We start from the raw sequence: 18,251 nt of genomic DNA, 5'->3' as shown, positions 1-18,251 counted from the left end.
AATGTATAGTGCATGGTAAATACGGTATTTAATGTATCTAGCACATGTAATTTTTTAACTGCAATTAATTTAATCTGTAATTTTTTCCCCCTCAATGTGTATTTCTAACAGTGTTTTTATAAGCTTTTTGTATTAACAATTATGTTGTATATAACAAAGAGTTACTACCACTGCCTATATTATTTAATCAAGAGTAATGTTCAATGTAATATGTAGCCAATACACACAGTGCATTAAGTGTAGAAATGAGTTTTGCAAGGTTTCCTATTTATAGTGCAATGTTCAATGTAATATGTATTATAATAAAAATTTTAGTGTATTGAGTGTTTTATATATAGCAGTATGTTAAGGTGCAATGTAACCAGTAGAATGTTATTTTTGGTATGTTTTAAGAATACAGCAAAATTTATGCCACAGTTAAATTTTAACATGTTATTTAATTAAAAGTAATATGGGCTGTACTGTGTCTTAAATCTGTATTTTGTATATTATAAGTACAGCACAAAGTAAGAAACGAGTATTTCTGTCTGCAAAATGTGTAATTTGTTTGTAATGTGCAATTTTGCTCTTTATTTAAGAGCTCTTTATTTATCTGTTGTATCAAGTTATTTATTTAAGTCTGTCTTATATAAGGAAGTTATGTACTATATAATCCAGTTATGTCTTATTTAAACAATTACATTGTTCAGAATCTATGTTGAATTGTCAAGAATAATGTTTAGTGTAATATGTTGCAAAGAATATATAGTGTATTAAGTGTAGCATTGAGTTGTAAATGTGCCTTAAGTAATCAACGCAATGCATATTATGAAATGTATATTGTAGCGAGTATGTGTAGCAAAGTGTTAACATGTGATGTAGCCAGGAAAGTGTTTGATTCCGCATGCAGAAAAATCTATATTTTGCCCTTGTATTGTTTTCGGAGTGTAGCTTCAGATAGTTGCGGGATCCGGACGATACCTGATTAGTCTATGTAAGCCGTCCGGACCTGCTCTCACCTGTCACCAGTAACAAAGATAATGATACTTGTAGAAAGTAATTAGAAAAAGGGACTGAATGGGCCATTGGTCGAGTTATTGAAGTATTCCAGAGTCAAGATAATTATGTTAAGAGTTGTGAAAGTGAAAACAGCTGCACATGAATTGATCCATCCTGTGCAACAACCGTATTCTTTAAAAATGATGGTAGAAGAGAACTTGTTTCCACCTAAGCAAAAACAATTTAATATTCATGCCACAAAAGACATTAATTTGAAGACTTCTGATAAAATAGTTAAAACTAGGAGTGGTAGGACAATTGTAAAATCTTTGCCTTATAATTAGTTTTATGCACAACTGTACTATTGTTTAATTGCCTTGTTAAGTATATTATATTTGGATTTGTATTGTACATTGGTTGTAGTTTGAGTTATGTCCCATTTGCCATAAATCAAAAGGTGGGAGAAGATGTCACAAGCAGCTCTCCGAAAGTTTATTTTTCACAGTTTGGCAACACCGGATATTTGCTTATGTTTAAAAGATTAAAAACAAAAGGCAAGATGTGCCATGTTTTCATACTGAGATGGACTGCTTGATTTATTTTGATTATTAAATCTTCCCCCACTCCATTTTTTTAATGGAGGATTGACTGAATGATTGAAATTCAGGTAGAGTCTCACAACACTGCATATTCTAAAGAAAAACATAAGAGGGTCAATGAAGAAAACCATTCTTTTAAATGGGGTTGATACTAGAAAAGAGTTGTGAATCCCTGCACTAAGAAATAATGTATTTGTTATAAGTAGCAACAATTTTTGAAAGAAAAGGAAAAATCAATACTATATACAAAAAGGTCAGGTTCAGAAATAAATCCTGTGCACTATACTTCATATACTGATGAAAAATACAATATGTCTAGGAAAGAAGTGATGAAAAAGAATGATACATATACCAAAAATCAAGGTGCTTTATTGCATTTGTGATATACATAGCTGGGAAAAAGAATTCCACAACTTTTGTTCACCTGAAAGAATAGTGCAGAATGAACTTGACCTCTTTCAATTGTTGTTGCAAATACCAACAAGCACTGTGATATGCCAGAATTGTTTTGCTTTTTCATTAGTGTGTTAATGTTAGCTAAAGAGTTGTATTTTGACGTTAGCTAAAAAGTTGTGTCTCATCAAACTGCAACCGTCTCCCACACTCTGCTATGTTAATACAAGATTAGTGTCTAAATTAGGTGTCGGCAACTCGTTTTTTTTTTTTTTTTTTTTTTTTTTTTTTTCCTTCCTGTCAAAATTAACCAAAATGGGTAAATAAAGTTATTTTGGTTCAGTAGTTTTTTTATTTTAAAAGTTTCTTTTTGTGACTAATAAGATAAATTTTATTGGGAAAATAATTACAATATGGTTTAAACTTTAAATGTAAACACAACTAAAAGAACTTTATCTTTCTCTTCAATATCAGTGACACCCCTGATGACTTGTGACATCAATTTAAATGTCGCCAAATTTGGCTTTATCAAGTCATCCTAAGATGAATACAAGCATACCACGAAGGCATGTGAAAAGGAAGGAGAAAATACATTATAGTACTCCTTCTTTTAACAGTTGACTTGGAATGAGGGGACCTAACTGTCAAATCCTGTTGATGACAAATTATAGCCCACACCTTTTAGTTCAGTTGCCACTCGTAAAGTCCTTTTAGAAGTCAAGAAACTGAAGAAATCAGCAATGCCAAGGATTTGAACAGTGGACCTTCTGATGCTAGCTGGACATGTTATCCAGTTACACCACGAAAACAATGAGGAAAGGAAGAGAAAATATCTTATAAATTTATTTTTATACATTATACTTTATTTTCAAAACACAAGTGGGTTAATTAAGACACAATAACACGCCGAACAAATACTAATTCAGAAGTCAAACAACAAAAATCAGTGTTATATTCACAAAATTTTCACAGGACTAGTTTCGATGGTTTTACCGAACCATCATCTTCAGCTGCAAAACCGCAAATGAACAAGATAGGAAATAATGATTAGATGAATCTAATCATTATTTCCTAATTTGCGGTTTTGCAGCTGAAGATGATGGTTCGGTAAAACCATCGAAACTAGTCCTGTGAAAATTTTGTGAATATAACGCTGATTTTTGTTGTTTGACTTCTGAATTAGTACAAGTGGGTTACTTGAGGACTCATGGGTCATAGGTTGTGGAAGCCTGCCCTAAAGCATATTCAAATTTTTCTGTAACTCTTTTCCATTTATTGTATATTACTGTGTATAAGCTGAGAATTTTGGGAACTTTTTGTAAAGCTAAGTTATGGAGATTGGTTTATATGTGGATCTGTTAATCTCGAAAAAAAACAGAAAAGATAAATAACTAAATATCAAGTTTTTTTATTCCTTTAGTTTATGTTTCTTAAATTTAGGAAGAAAATTAATTTTAAATGAAATAAATCATTAAATTTAATAAAATGAGTTGTTTTATTTCAGAAACTGTTTATAATGCAGGTTGCTGTGTCGCCACCAAAACAAAATATCTCACATTGGCAAAACTTTTATCCAACTTTCTCTACTCTAGAACTTGATTTCCATTTATGAAAAAATGCAGAGCAGCCATACTGTTGTTCAGTTAACATGATCATCTATAGTTTGAAATTTGCAGTTTCTTTCCCATTTATCTTTCAGTCAAAAATAAAATGGCACAGAAGACTAGCACAGATATTGAGATACCACAAATCATATAGAATACAGCAAATGAACGGAATAAATACGCTAGTTGCACTAGCTTCAGATAGTGTTACTAAAATTAAAACTATCATTGTTGGCATTTGCAGGTATCTGATTGGAAAATATTCCATTCATATTACTTACTTGGCAACATTTTCACCCTCATTGAGGCATGTTTAAACATTATATATATATATATATATATATATATATTTTCATTTGGGATTATATATGGATTTTAAATTTTGGGTAAATTTAGGAAGAAAACAACACACTCTTGGCTTATATTTGGAAACGTACAGTACTTTTAAAATATCAGTACAAATCACAATGCAATAACCACATTAATTTCTACATTAAATATTTGTTAAACTTTTTTCATAAGTTTTTCATGGACACCCTTAATAAAAAATCAAGGTAAATGGGGGAAATTTCAAATAATCTGGTAAAGTTTCTTAGATGCCACTCAGCATATGAAAAACAATTAACAGTACCATAAACAGTACATTAAATGAATAAGCAATTGAAATCATATATTTGAGTATCTGGACAAATTCATAAACTGCTCACCTGATTTGGTTTGTTGAATAAACAGATACCATGGCCTATTCGAAGGGCATTTATGTAATCTTGTAAACTACATGTTGAAAAATGATATGGCTGGATTTTGTTAACGCCTCTGAAATTAAAAAAATGGAAATGATAGTTAAAAAATAAAAAGAGATACAATCAATTTAATTAATCAGTCATTCTGCATATAGTACTCAATTTCCATGTTTTATTAAATATCTAAGCAGCTACTAAAATAATTTTATTTATGCATTTACATAAATGGAACATTGCACAAAAGATTTCAAAACTGTTTCTTTAAAAGATATTTACTATATATAATATCATATGCAATTATTCATGAATTAAATTTTAATTCCTTTGAACTAAATTGCTTGTCAGAATATCACACAATAACCTAAACTGAAAATGATGCAACACAAAAACATAATATTTATCTATAATATATAGAACACACTTTTATTATCATCTACTTACTCACTTTTATTACCATCTATATTGTTAAATGCTTAATATGAAACTATTCTTAAAAATAAAAGCTTAAAAAATAAATCAAAAAGTTTAAAAACAAAACTAGTTGTTTGAATACGTGCAGGAAACATTTTAATTAAGGAATGTTTGTCAATATATTATAAAGTATTGCATATTCTTCATTTTTACACATGTGCAGTGTCTTCAACTTCTTCGTATGTAAACAAATTGATCACATCTTGAAATCTGTTGGCAGTATGTATGCTTTGTCTTGCATGATGGAAAGATTAAATAAGATCAAGCAATCTGTCATCTGCTTCCTTACAACAAAAAATAAGACATAAATAATATCAAGAAATCTATCATTTATAAGAGAAGGCCTGTCAGCTACTTCCTTACTATATAAAATGTGACAATGCCAGATGTCAGATGATTAATGCCATACCTATGAAATGTATGGCCCAAGAGCTATTAGTGATCAAAATGTTCATAAATAGGCGAGGTTGTTTAAAGAAAGCCAGGGCAATATGCATGTAGAATCATCCACAGATTGGTCCTCTGAATCTTGGATAATCTTATGTAAACAGATTCACAAAAGCAGAAAGCTGATCAAGTCTCTGCTATCAGTAAATTTCCCACAAGTTTCACAGTAAATTGTGACAAAGCAAAACTGTAACTCAGCAAAAGTATTACAGAAAACTTGGCCGCAGAAAATTGCTTTCTTGAGGAATTTCTATGGATATTTATCAAGAAACAGAAAGCAAACAAATTAACCATTTGTTTTGACATTTTTGATCCTACACCATGAGAAAAGCAATGAACTGTTGGGTTATGGTGCCATAGGAAATGAGACATGAATGTCTCATGTGGCCCTTGAATCCAAGCAGCAGTCAGTGGAATATATACATACATGATCTCAGATAAGAGTGAATTGAAACAGATAGACCCATCTTTATAAGAGTGAAATTTAAACAGAAAATCCCATCTCATAAGGTTATGATAATCACAATATATGATAGATGAAATGTTTTCCTGGTGGATTTTATGCTGCAGAATGCAAAAATTAATGCTACTGTATATTTTTAGATCTTGAGAAAACCAACAGTGCCATCCAAAATAAATATTAAGCCATGCTGTCTGCCATAATTCTCTCGCTTCACAATGAAGAAATGCCCCATACTGCTCTCAGACAGAAGTTCGGGTTGTATTTTTAGACTGTAGCCTATGGATATTAGTAGCTACTAATCTAGCCTAGAGCTGACATGATTATATCTTTCTGGATATAGAATAGTAGTGTCTAGCCCCAGCATGGCTTGTGTTTCATGCATGCACAATGACAAGTTTCATTGCAGTTCTTGGCTGGCATCCATTATGCAGAATTGGCGATGTATCATGAGATTGGCAACTAAATACATGTTATTCCACTAAATTTTGTCACGCTGTGGAAATTAAGCCTGAGAAAGAAGCTTGAAGTGTTGAAAAAGTTAAGCTGTTACTGATTTCTTATATTTATCGTCATTAGTATGAAAGATAATTTTGTATGTTTGGAATGTTTGAAGACCTATTTTCGATTACTTTTTGGATTACCACTATAATGTAATCAAGAATATGAAAATAAAGGACCAAAGTATATTATTTTGCTGAATGCTTGTTAAAAGATGAACTTTCATGATAATTGTAAATATGAAATAAAAACAAATGTCTAAAATAAGGTTAAATTAATTTATTATGTTAAGCTCTCAGGAATTATTTTCTAGGATGAGATACGACTTTGTGGAAAGCATGAAATACAAGATGAAATATCAAACAAAAATATATTTAAAAATAAATGTAAAATAAGGTTAAGTTAAATGATTATTGCTTGTTACAAAAACTTACAGCATTAATTTAAACAGTTCATAAACATCAAATTGAGTGAAAAAAAGAATAAAGTCTAATTTCCTCATATGCTTTTCCAATTCCCTAGTAAATAAATTCTCCCATAGTTGGGCACAAAGCTCACCCCATACGCTTTTTTAAGTCCCCAGTAAATAATTGCTTGCATAATTGGGCACAAAGGGAACACATTTCACACACTTTACAGCACTTCACTTACGCATCGCTGAAGTCTGAACTGTGAATTCATCGACAAGCCAAACATACATAGATGTTCTTTGGCTGAGTGACAAAGGTTACCATGCTGAAACTATGCCTATTGCACATGCATGAAGCATAAACCATTCTAGGGCAAGACACTAATATATAGAAGTATTCCTCACTGTCAAGTATTTCCAAATCATTGAAGTACTCAAAACAACAGATCAAAAATGGTTACCCTCTAAGGTGGCCCACTTTTACAGCAATGATCAATAGAAAGTTGTCTAATTCTATGATAACATTTGTTTAACCTAATAGTACTGAAAACTATGTGGAAAAGTAACTGAAAGTATGCTGAATCTGAGAAAAAATAAAATACCTGGGATATTAAGTAATTCATTTTTTTAACTTGCAAAAGCTTAAAAAATATTTTATATGTAAATAAAAACAAAGAGTTCTTTTCCATACATTATAATATGAAGATATTTTATTAACAACTTACAATATAGTTTGTGCCATGATACATCCCCACCAATCATCACATTTACAATCAGCTGCAAGCAAAAGAAAAATTATCAAACATGCATGAAACTGGATGAGAGAACATTCTTCAGAAAAAATAAATATTATTTAATTTCCAAAAGCATTAATTCCATACAATTTTAAGCATGCATTTCAAACACTCTTCTGAATTAATTTAAATTTCCATAAAACAAATAAGTAAATGCTTCACAGATGTAAAAGTATATATATATATATATGTGTGTGTGTGTGTGTCATCTTGAATATTAATAAATAACATAATTCATTCTTTTGTGTTGATTTCAACTGAAAAAATTAATGCCTATTAAGATAGATATAGTTTCCCTTTTTCAAGAATGTACTTGTTTGTAGCTACCAAGAGCAAACTTTTTTTTAATACAGAGAAATGAAAATGCACATCGATAATACAGTTCCTATTCTGTTAAATACCTCACATATTTTTGAAAAGACAGTATTACAGGAGTCTAGTCTTATTGTTCCTAAAAATACTAAAGTTAAAATAAATGATTTTTTTTTTTATCCTTGATTTTGTTACCAAAACCAATATGTATTTATTTCTACACTCATTCACATGCAATAGTTTCACCCATTATTTTTCAAATTATTTTTAATTGACAGTGAAGTACTATATAGTCTGACTCATGAACTCAAAGATAAAAATGAAGCATATTTTTAACATACCTTTTAAACCCTTGAACTTTTTATAATATATCACAGGATGTTTGGGCAACATTTTATCTTCCCAAAATCTAATGATAATATGAAAATACTTATTTTGTCTTCTAGCAAATCCACAAACTTTGACCTGAATTTAAATTCATGAAATTTTCTATTTTTTTCCCTAAAAAACTTATCCTACCACAAAATTCATGTAATTTATTTTACGGGCGAAGGTAGCAAACATTTTTAACACTTTTAACCTCTCAAATTCATAAAATTCAGACTGATAATATGAAACTTTTATTTATTATTAATACTTTACATAATACAAATCTTGAATTCAAGAACTGCTAATAAAGTACGAGGCGTATTCGGAAACTAAGCACCGTTTTGAGAAAAAAAAAAGTAAAACAATTTTTTCAAATCCAATTTTATTTTTACATGAAAATACATGTCTTAAACTATTTTTCAACATAGTTTCCGCCAATGATCAAACACTTGTCATAGCGGGTGACCAGTTTTTGTATACCATCGTCAAAGAAACTTCCCGCCAGTTTCGATAACCATGACTACACAGCATTTTTCGTGTCATCGTCAGATCCAAAGCGCTTGCCACCAAGCTCGTGCTTCATGTGCAGCATGTGAGTTGTCATTGTGAAGCATCTGTTCTCATGAATTGCTTCATCAACTTTCCTTACCAAATCATTGGTGATAACAGAAGGCCAACCACTCCGAGCCTCGGCGTGGACATTTGTTCAACCTGCATTAAACATTCTTACCCACTTTCTCACCATTCCATCACTTATCGCGTGTTCACCGTAAACTTCTGTCACTTGACGATAAATTTCGGCTGGTTTAACATTCCTCGCATTCAAAAATTTAATCACGGCACGAATCTCACAGTCAGCGGGAGAACTAATTGTCTTAAACATTTTGAATGAGCACAGCAAACTGAAAACACAACATAGAGCAACCAAAATGGCGACAATTGAAAGTCAGTGAACAAGAAAGACTAGTGCGCATGCGCGGGACACCTACCACAGCGCTGTGACGGCGCTAGAATGAAACGGTACTTAGTTTCCGAATACGCTACGTAATTTAAATTATTCAAATACTAATTTTAAAACATACAATAAAATATGCCAAAAAATATGCATGGTCCATAACAGAGTAATTTTAAGTTCATCATGATTATACAAAGTCTATTCTCAGTAAAAATAACATCTGAAAGAAATTTCAAAATTTCCCAAAAATCTGCAGAAATTAAACCCTCTCTAAATTTAGCTAATTATATCAATACACAAATCAATAATTGCATCTTTTTATTTTATTTTTTCAAAATTTCATTCAATTTTAATTACTTAGCATAAATATACTCCTATCTTGAATTGAATAGAAACCTCTAGTTGTTGACTTAACTTGTTAACTATTTTTTTATGTACAAATGCAAACTCTTAGATATATGTAAATTACAAGCTAGGATTGTATCATTTTATTTACTTACCTTTCTAATAGATACCTATCTCTGTAATCATGCATTGTATTCTTTAAATTATACCACAAAAAATCAATAGAGATCTTTAATTTTTGGAAGGCATAAAAAAAAGTATCAAGGATTATTTATTGCCATATTTTGGAAGGCAAAAGTCAGTCTACTGATGAGTTACATCATCAATGACAGTGAAAATGCACGTACAATATATATAAAGAAAACTATTATTTTTTTAATGTGATAAATTTAAATTAATTTACTATTTAGACTTAATGAATGCTAAAAGCACTCTCCAAACTTACTTCCATTGTAATGATCATGGCTCATTCCAATATTATGCCCTAACATATGAGTCATTGTACTTGCAATTAAATGGGGTTCATAAATGCTGGAATCCTAAACAAATCATAGGTAAAAAAATATAATTAACAAAAGGATATGCTCAGCTTATTCATTTTCTAATCATACATACATAATAATACACTCATGAGAATTAAATACATAAGACAGAATATAATGACACACAATAAAAAGTTCAAAATAATCTTAAAAATGCAAATTGAAATCATTTATAACACAAATTATTTTCTTACTGATATACAAGAGAGACCAGAAAGTAATACTGTTACGAAATTTACAGGCGCAGTGAGATAGCTTCCCCGAAAAGCAGTTTTAGGGTTCCCATAAAAATAGCAAGGGAAGGTAGGGTTGCCACATTTGGTAAGAAATCGCTCATTTGGCGACATACCATGGACGGACGGAGAACCTTCTGGAACGAAATCTTACCAGTTTAGCCCAGAATGTTCTCGAACACAAGCCGAAAGCTATATAAACCCTGATGGTCCGCAGTCAGTGTGTAGGTGTGCCTCGTCTAGCGAGCTGATAGTCAGTCATTGAGCGAGTGTCTCGAAGTCTAGCGCCGAGTTGGTCATCGAGTGCACTGAAGGACTCTCTTAGTGCATTGTCGAGAGAGCGTGTTGAACTCCGGGAATGACTGAACAAAAGAGTCGGGAGCATGCTCTGTGTGTCGTCAAGTGCATCGCGAGTTGTAGCGTGGAAAATCTCGAGAGTATGTGGAGTTCCAAGAACGATCGAGCAGAGTCGGGAGCTGTACTCTGGTGCTTTGCAGTGAAGCTGTCTCCACCGTGATAGCCTGATAACCTGAAGGCTGTGTCGCTGATTATGTCAGCGTGTTTATAGTAGTTCATCGATGACTGTAAAACGTGTTTTGGAGCTGTTCTAACAAAACTGGCAAATAAGTTGTGTTTCGATACTTCATCGTGCTTTGCAGTGAAGCTGTCTCCACCATTATTGCCTGACAGTGTGAAGGCTGTGTCCCTGAACATGTCAGCGTGTTTATAACAGTTCGACAACTGTAAAAAGTGTTATTGAAGCTCTCCTGATTAACATTGGCTAAATAAAGTGTGTTTCGATACTTCATCAAGTGTCGTCGTTATTCACTCCAAATCCACGAACCCCCATATGAACCTGAACGAAGAAAATAACGCAACAACTGGTGTCAGAAAAGGATAAACGTAACAACTGGTGTCAGAAGTGGGATCCCCCTCCAGATTCATTCTGACCAATGCAGGAACTTCACTTTGGCTGTGTTCAAGGGACTCTGCGACTTGTTGGAAATCAAGAAAACGCAGATGACCCCGTTACATCCGAGTCTGATGGCATGGTGGAGAGAGGTTTAACTGTATCATCCTGAACCAACTCTCACTCATGGTTTCCGAAAACCAAGAAGACTGGAGTCGCAACTACCCCTGTTCCTGCTTGCTTACTGTAGTGCCGTCCACGAAAGCACTGGCTATTCTCCATCACAGAAGCTCTTCGGTCCCGATCTCCGTCTGCCAAGTGACCTGCTCTTCGGCCGCCCTCCGGATGTACATTCCTCGCCTGAGGAGGATGTGCAAGACCTCCAGGCCCGGTTGGAAACAGAACACAGGTTTGCTCGAGAGCGGATCAACATCTCGACAGACAGGATGAAGAAGAGATACGACGCAAGAGCCACCGAACATCAATTCCAGGAACACGACAAGGTTTGGCTGTGGAATCCAAGTCATCGTAAGGGCGTTTCTCCCAAACTGCAGTCGCATTGGGAGGGTCCCTATACAGTCCTCAACAGATTGAATTACGTTGTGATACGGATCCATAAATCCCCCAATTCAAAACCCAAGGTTGTTCATTATGACAGATTAGCCCCATACTATGGCCAAAGTATTTAGTGCTTCTCATTCCGTAGGGTACCTACTGGTGAAGCACGTAATAAATAAATATGGTAGTTCATATCTTTTACATTTATTTCACTATATATAACTGTTTTTTTGTAATTAATTTTTATAATGCTTTGCAATGCTTGTGCATGAGTTTTTTTTCCTAGTTTCTGTGTAAAGTTTGTATGTAGTATAAATGTTTGTTTCTTTAGTTATGTTATCTGTATGTTTTAAAACGTTTCGATTGCATCGAATTTGGCTTCTGACCAAGGGTTGTACTGCCCAGGATGTGCAGTCCTTGGGAGGGGGCAGTTGTACATGCGCGGTGAGATAGCTTACCTGCAAAGCAGTTTTAGGTTTGCCATAAAAATGACAAGGGAAGGCAGGGTTGCCACATTTGGCGAGAAATCGCCCATTTGACGACAAAACTGACGATATACCATGGATGGATGGAGAACCTTCTGGAATGAATTCTTACCAGTTTAGCCCAGAATGTTCTCGAACACAAGCTGAATGCTGTCAGTGTGCGTGTGCCTCGTCTAGCGAGTGATAGTCAGTCATTGAGCGAGTGTCTCGAAGTCTAGCGTCGAGTTGGTCATTGAGTGCATCGAGAGTCTTTTAGTGCATCGTCGAGTTTTATCTTAGACTGTGCTGAGTTGAGAGCTATACTCTTGTGTATCATCAAGTGCATTGCGTGGAGAGTCTCGAGAGTACGTGGAGATCCGAGAACGACCAAACAGAGTCGGAAGCTGTACTCTGGTGCTTTGCAGTGAAGCTGTCTCCACCATTATTGCCTGACAGTGTGAAGGCTGTGTCGCTGAATGTGTCAACGTGTTTATAACAGTTCGACAACTGTAAAAAGTTTTATTGGAGCTCTCCTGATTAACATCCTGATTAACATTGGCTAAATAAAGTGTGTTTCGATACTTCATCAAGTGTCATCGTTATTCACTCCAAATCTACGAATCCCGTACAATTGTGAAGGAAGAAAATAACATAACAACTGGTATCAGAAGAAGTAAAAGAAAAATGCAACAATATTATATTGAATATTATATTTGAAATATTTTTTGGTTTAAAAAAATTGCATTGTCTTCAAGTAAGTCACACCAACATTATAATATATAGCTTAAGCTATAACAAACATTAGTACAAAACATGCTTAAATATTAAAACATAATAATAACAAGTACTAATACAGTATTCCTACTAATGATACGGAAAGTATATATAATGTTATTATTTATAATCATGTTTTAATCTATATTTTTAATAGAAATAGAGCTTTTAATCCTCTCAATTCCTGCACAATGCTCATAACAGAATAGTACAATTTGTTAAGCATGTTCAAGACTGTATTGTGTGGACTGCATTTAACAAATATTTTCCTTGGTGGGTACATACAGTGATTTCAAATAAAATTTCAGCACAGATTACACACATGATTGGAATAGTTTTATACAGTTTTAAATATAGATAACACTGATTAAAAAGGAAAGTATTTGTTTTAAACAGCACAGATTTTTCACATTCCTAAAAATTTTCAGTTGCATTAATTTGATCATTTGTTAAAATACCAAAAAGCTAATTTTTATTTTCTGTAAATAATAGCTCATAAATCTCTCTTAAATAATGATCTAAATTTTTCCACAGAAGCTTAATTTGAGACAGTTTAATTTGTAGGAACAAACAATTTGAGACAGTTTAATTGTCAAGGAAGTGTCTTAACTATTTTTTAGACAGTCACATGCAGTACCTCATTTCTATGTAATATACTGAAAATGTTTTATGGTCAATTAAACAATGATAGTCTTTCCCTCTTTTCTTCTAACAGCTATCTAACATTTAGTAAACAAAGCAAATATTGATGGACATTTTTTTCTGACAATGTTACTTGTGGATGAATACTTGCACATTTAGTAGAACTGGGTCTCAGAATATAAATTAAAACATCCCAGAACTGCTCTTTTGCAATAATTGTTACATATAAACACTCAGACAAAATATCTGCATAACAAAGAGTGTGTGCTGGGAATTTTTTAAATGTTAATAATTGCATTATTAACATTTAAATAATTGTATTATTAGCATTTAAAAAATTGCAGAAAAATGCAGAAAATGTGTAACATTTCCCAATATAATAACTTAAAAATAACTGTTCAGAAAAAGTAAAGAATACTTACTTCGCTCACTCCTACGGCTTTTGCTGTACATATACTGTCAGGAACTGCCATACCAACCTCATGCCCTCGAAATTTGTGACCTCTAAAGATGTAGAGCACAATTAAAACTTCTAATTAATTATACATAACAGGGTAAAAAATTAAAAAGTAGCATGGAAAAATACACAAGAATTAAGAAAAATATATACATTTAAAAAAAATAACAGCAAAAAATGAGGGGGGAAGTGATATACAAATCATCACCCTTTATTGTGATATTTAATGCATGGTTTTATAAACATATTTTACTAATTACAGAAGTACAGATACTTACAAAAACTATCAGTTAAGCATAGAATAAAGTATACCTCTTAACTATATAATGAATAAAATTAATTAAATATATTATTAAAATGTAAATTAAAGCTACATATTATTAAGAAGTACTTATAATACTTTTAAACTGGCCGCTGCACAGTTTTAATTTGCAAGATTAAATACGGATCTTATACTGCACAGAAAGCAAACAGGAAATTAGCTCATTTGGGTGATAAATATTCTATTAGCATAATGTAATGGACTGTTAAATGACACAAAACATGGAAAGACTGCATAACAGATGTTTCTAATTATTGTAAAATATAAAAACCAGAAACTGTTAGCATCAATTTCATGACTTACGTTAATAAATGAGTAGCATCCTTAGCAACTTTGTACAGTTTACGGGAAGCATATTCCATGAAACTGAGCAGGGTTTGTCGAACATCACTATTGAATTCCATTTGATCTCCATGAGCCCAGGTTTCAACATAAACAACAGATACTCGAGTATTCACAGTACGAAAATACTGAAAAAAAATTACTTATAACATGAAACACCTAATACTGTATGTGAGCATACTCATAAGTAAATTTTAGGAATAATTGTTTTAAAAAATAAGCTGTAAATTATAACATCGTTAGGAAGAATTAAAGGAATTACATTAACACAATCCAGTTGTGGCCAATTCTCTATTTTGTAAGGGATATAATGAGCATATACATCATCTCAATTTTCTTGCACATATACTTTCTTCCATTAATCAAATCAAAAACACGCAGAGAAAATAAAACATTTTAGGGGACAAAGCATATTCCTTCAAGATTAAAAGTGAATGTGAATTTTTTTATTTTTAAAGCTATACGTTGAAGTTAAAAGAAAGATTTTCTTTGCTATTTATTTTCTAAACAGGTCCTATATTTTCCTCCAAGGGATTCTAGTATCACATAAATGTTATTATTTATGAATGACGTGAGCAATATGTAGGTTTGGACAGATTTGAAACATTTTACGCAGATCTTGTATAAAATAAGCACTTGCGGTTCCAGAAGATTTTGGTTTTCTTCGGAGGTGACTGTCTCAGAGAGGTAATATTCAGTATCAGTTATAAATCTTCTGACTTTCAGAGGCGGACATCTTAGGGAGCTAATTGCTTTAGATGAAATTTGGTATATATAAAAATGGGTACATAAGCAGTTCAAAAATGGAAGTTAGTATTATTAATTAAATAAAAATACACATGGGGGGATAAGAATTTGTGTCTTTTGGATTGTAATCATTCCTCCTAACTAAGAAAATCAGAATTAAAATAATTTTAAGAGTAAACTCATCAGTAGGGAAGCTGAAACTTTGGCATGGGTCTTCTCGCACAGACCATAAGACTGTCATCTTGAAATAATAATCATATAAACATGTTACTTAGATAGGGGTTCTGAACCAGAAACTGCTCCCTTGAGAGGAATTTCTTAGTTTCAGGGTGAATTATTTATTGGTTAAGTATTTAGATTTAGTTTATGAAAAAAAAAAAAAAACTTTTACTCAAGTTTTTGTATTTATCAGCATTTTTTACACTTTTTGTTGATTAATTTACAAAACACATTGAAAAATAATTTAATTCTAGATAACTATATGTATTAATTTTTTGAGTTTTTTTGGAAAGAAGGGTCTTCTTTGAGTTTTTTGGAAATCATATTCTAGCAACAGTGAAAGGAGTGCATGGGACAAAAAAGGTTGAGAACCCCTGACCTAGGCAAATGCTTTGTTTAGATTTCATTCCTCTAAACTGATCTCTTCTTGGCATCGGGATTTCATTTTCCACCAGTGTATTTTTATTTCATCACTACATCCTGCCCTATGTGATAGTGAAAAAAGATATCTTTCAAATAGAAAAAATGAATAAGAAGTACCAATAATAAAGCCTCTTTGAGTGCCATTCATCTCTCATTCATAAGCCCATTTTGGGAGCTGTAGCTAATACAGTCAAAAGTCTTTAACCCGGACTCGTCGGGACTTCGGCGATTCCGGATTACAGATCATCAATTTAAATCTGGTAAGATGGCATGCAGAAATTATAAAATAAAAAATATGAAACCGTAATTTATGAAATAAAGAGCAATTATGATCTAAAGGTTATCAAAATTTACAAAAAAAAAAGCTTAACATTTATTTGTTTACTTTATTAAACATTTCTTTCAACGCACGCATGCGTAAAGCATACATTGCGCATAGTCGAAATTAGAAAATTGCGACTTATTTCTACTGAAAAATGATAGCCTTTTTATAGATTAACAGCATGCATTAGTGATGTATGAGTGATTCTGTTCATCTTTCAATGAATATTATGTCCTTAATGGCAGTACAATGCATTAAGTTATATCATTATATTGCACGATTTAACATAACAAGCAGAATTTATAATAAAAATATATATATGTGTACACCAGAGTGTCAATGATAGGAAAAAGTATTAATTTTTTAAGTTTAAATAATTTTTTATAATTGACACATTTATAAAATGCTTAAAACACAAATTAGTTAAATTTATTTAAGATTACTAAAAAAAAAAAAAAAGTGCTTACATCACATAGAAAATGGATGCACATATTGCTTTATTATAATATTATATACACATATTCTATATATAATAAATTCTGAATATGGGACTTTCACACAGTTCTAGCTCTTACCATGTCAACACAGTTGACAATTTGGATGGCATCATTGACAACCTCATTCCTACTTGTGTTTCGGTTATCAAACTAAAAAGAAAGAAGAGTTTCATTGTTTGCATTGTTACATGTGAAAAGAGTAAATAATAATAAATTATACAACAAAGTAAGCATAGCTGCCTAAAACCAGTTCCCATTCTTTATTTTCTTATGTATGTAAAGAGAATATCCACATCAGGAAAACTATTTTCATCTTGCAATTACCATACATATTAAAGAAATATGATTAGTTATCATCTATGATTATTCAGAATCACAATACATTAAAAACATTTTCAATAGTTAATATCCAGTAACACAGAGCTAATCTATGAAAAAAATGAACTAATGACAATGGATTAGTTCTATAAGTATTTTAACCTTAATAACTGAGGATAAGACTTAAATTTCAAAATTATTAGATACATAAATGTAATTAATTTGTTAAATTTCATAATTTATTTCATATTTATGGAAATGCAGTTTATTAATTGATCTGACTGCATAGATATTTATAACTCAAAATACATAAATCATTAAGTATACATTTACATTATTATTTCACAAAGCTATACAATTTCATGGTGCAAGACATGGATAGATATGCAAACTAGAAGAAATTTTGTCTTGCCTTTTAGAAATCTTTAACAATGTAAGATAAAATGGTACTATTCGGTTTTGAGGGCCGTAAAAAAATCGCCAAACTATTGTTGATGCCAGTGCTGCCAAAAATAATTGCAGCAACCCTAACGCAAGAAAGGAAGTATAATAGTAAATACTCATTTAAGATTGAGTTTTAATTTAGATAAAAGATTAATTTCATATAATACTTTTTTATTATTATAATTTATATAAAAAAGGCTAAACATGTCTGAATGGAAGCATAAAAGTAAATAACTATTTCAGATCATTATTATAATTTATGTAAAAATTGCTAAACATAACTGAATGGATGCCTGTATCATTATTTTGCTACAGAGTTATCACTAAAACATAGTTTCATCTCGCTAGTTGTTAAAACATAATTTTTTTATAATGAATGATGCCTTTTCTTTGAAAAAATTCTCGGTAAAGTGCAGAATCGCCCACTTATTTGTTTGCCGTTTTTTACAAGGGTAAAAACAATTGGATTTTTGTCAATTTTCTTTTACTTTTTAAGTGAAAATAGGTCAATGCACACACAAATAAAGTCAAGGGTGCATGGATACCGAGTATGTGCAGTTCTTAAAAACACGCCAAGCGGTGGGTGATTCTGCACTTTACCCAAAATTCTACTGCAGACTTTTCGTTATGGGCAATTCCCAAACTTGTTTAATCCAT

General features: G+C 31.9%; 1 protein-coding gene across 3 annotated transcripts in view; it reads right to left on the bottom strand.

The window, feature by feature from the left end:
• Positions 1-18,251, bottom strand: part of LOC118182622 (disintegrin and metalloproteinase domain-containing protein 11-like) — a 368,998-nt gene that overhangs the window by 56,145 nt on the left and 294,602 nt on the right. For all 3 annotated transcript variants that reach the window (XM_035351993.2, XM_085813274.1, XM_085813275.1), the window contains 6 exons: positions 16,911-16,982; positions 14,586-14,752; positions 13,926-14,007; positions 9,826-9,919; positions 7,331-7,382; positions 4,282-4,390 (listed from right to left, as the gene is read on the bottom strand). In XM_035351993.2, coding sequence (XP_035207884.2) covers positions 4,282-4,390; positions 7,331-7,382; positions 9,826-9,919; positions 13,926-14,007; positions 14,586-14,752; positions 16,911-16,982 — 576 coding nt within the window. The remainder of the gene's footprint in view (positions 1-4,281; positions 4,391-7,330; positions 7,383-9,825; positions 9,920-13,925; positions 14,008-14,585; positions 14,753-16,910; positions 16,983-18,251) is intronic.

The sequence above is a fragment of the Stegodyphus dumicola genome, chromosome 3 (genome assembly GCF_044657685.1).
Source record: "Stegodyphus dumicola isolate Sdum_Otavi_A_Nest chromosome 3, ASM4465768v1".
NCBI lineage: Eukaryota > Metazoa > Arthropoda > Arachnida > Araneae > Eresidae > Stegodyphus > Stegodyphus dumicola.
The sequence above is the reverse complement of the archived record's forward strand: the minus strand, read 5'-3'. Positions and strand labels throughout refer to the sequence as shown.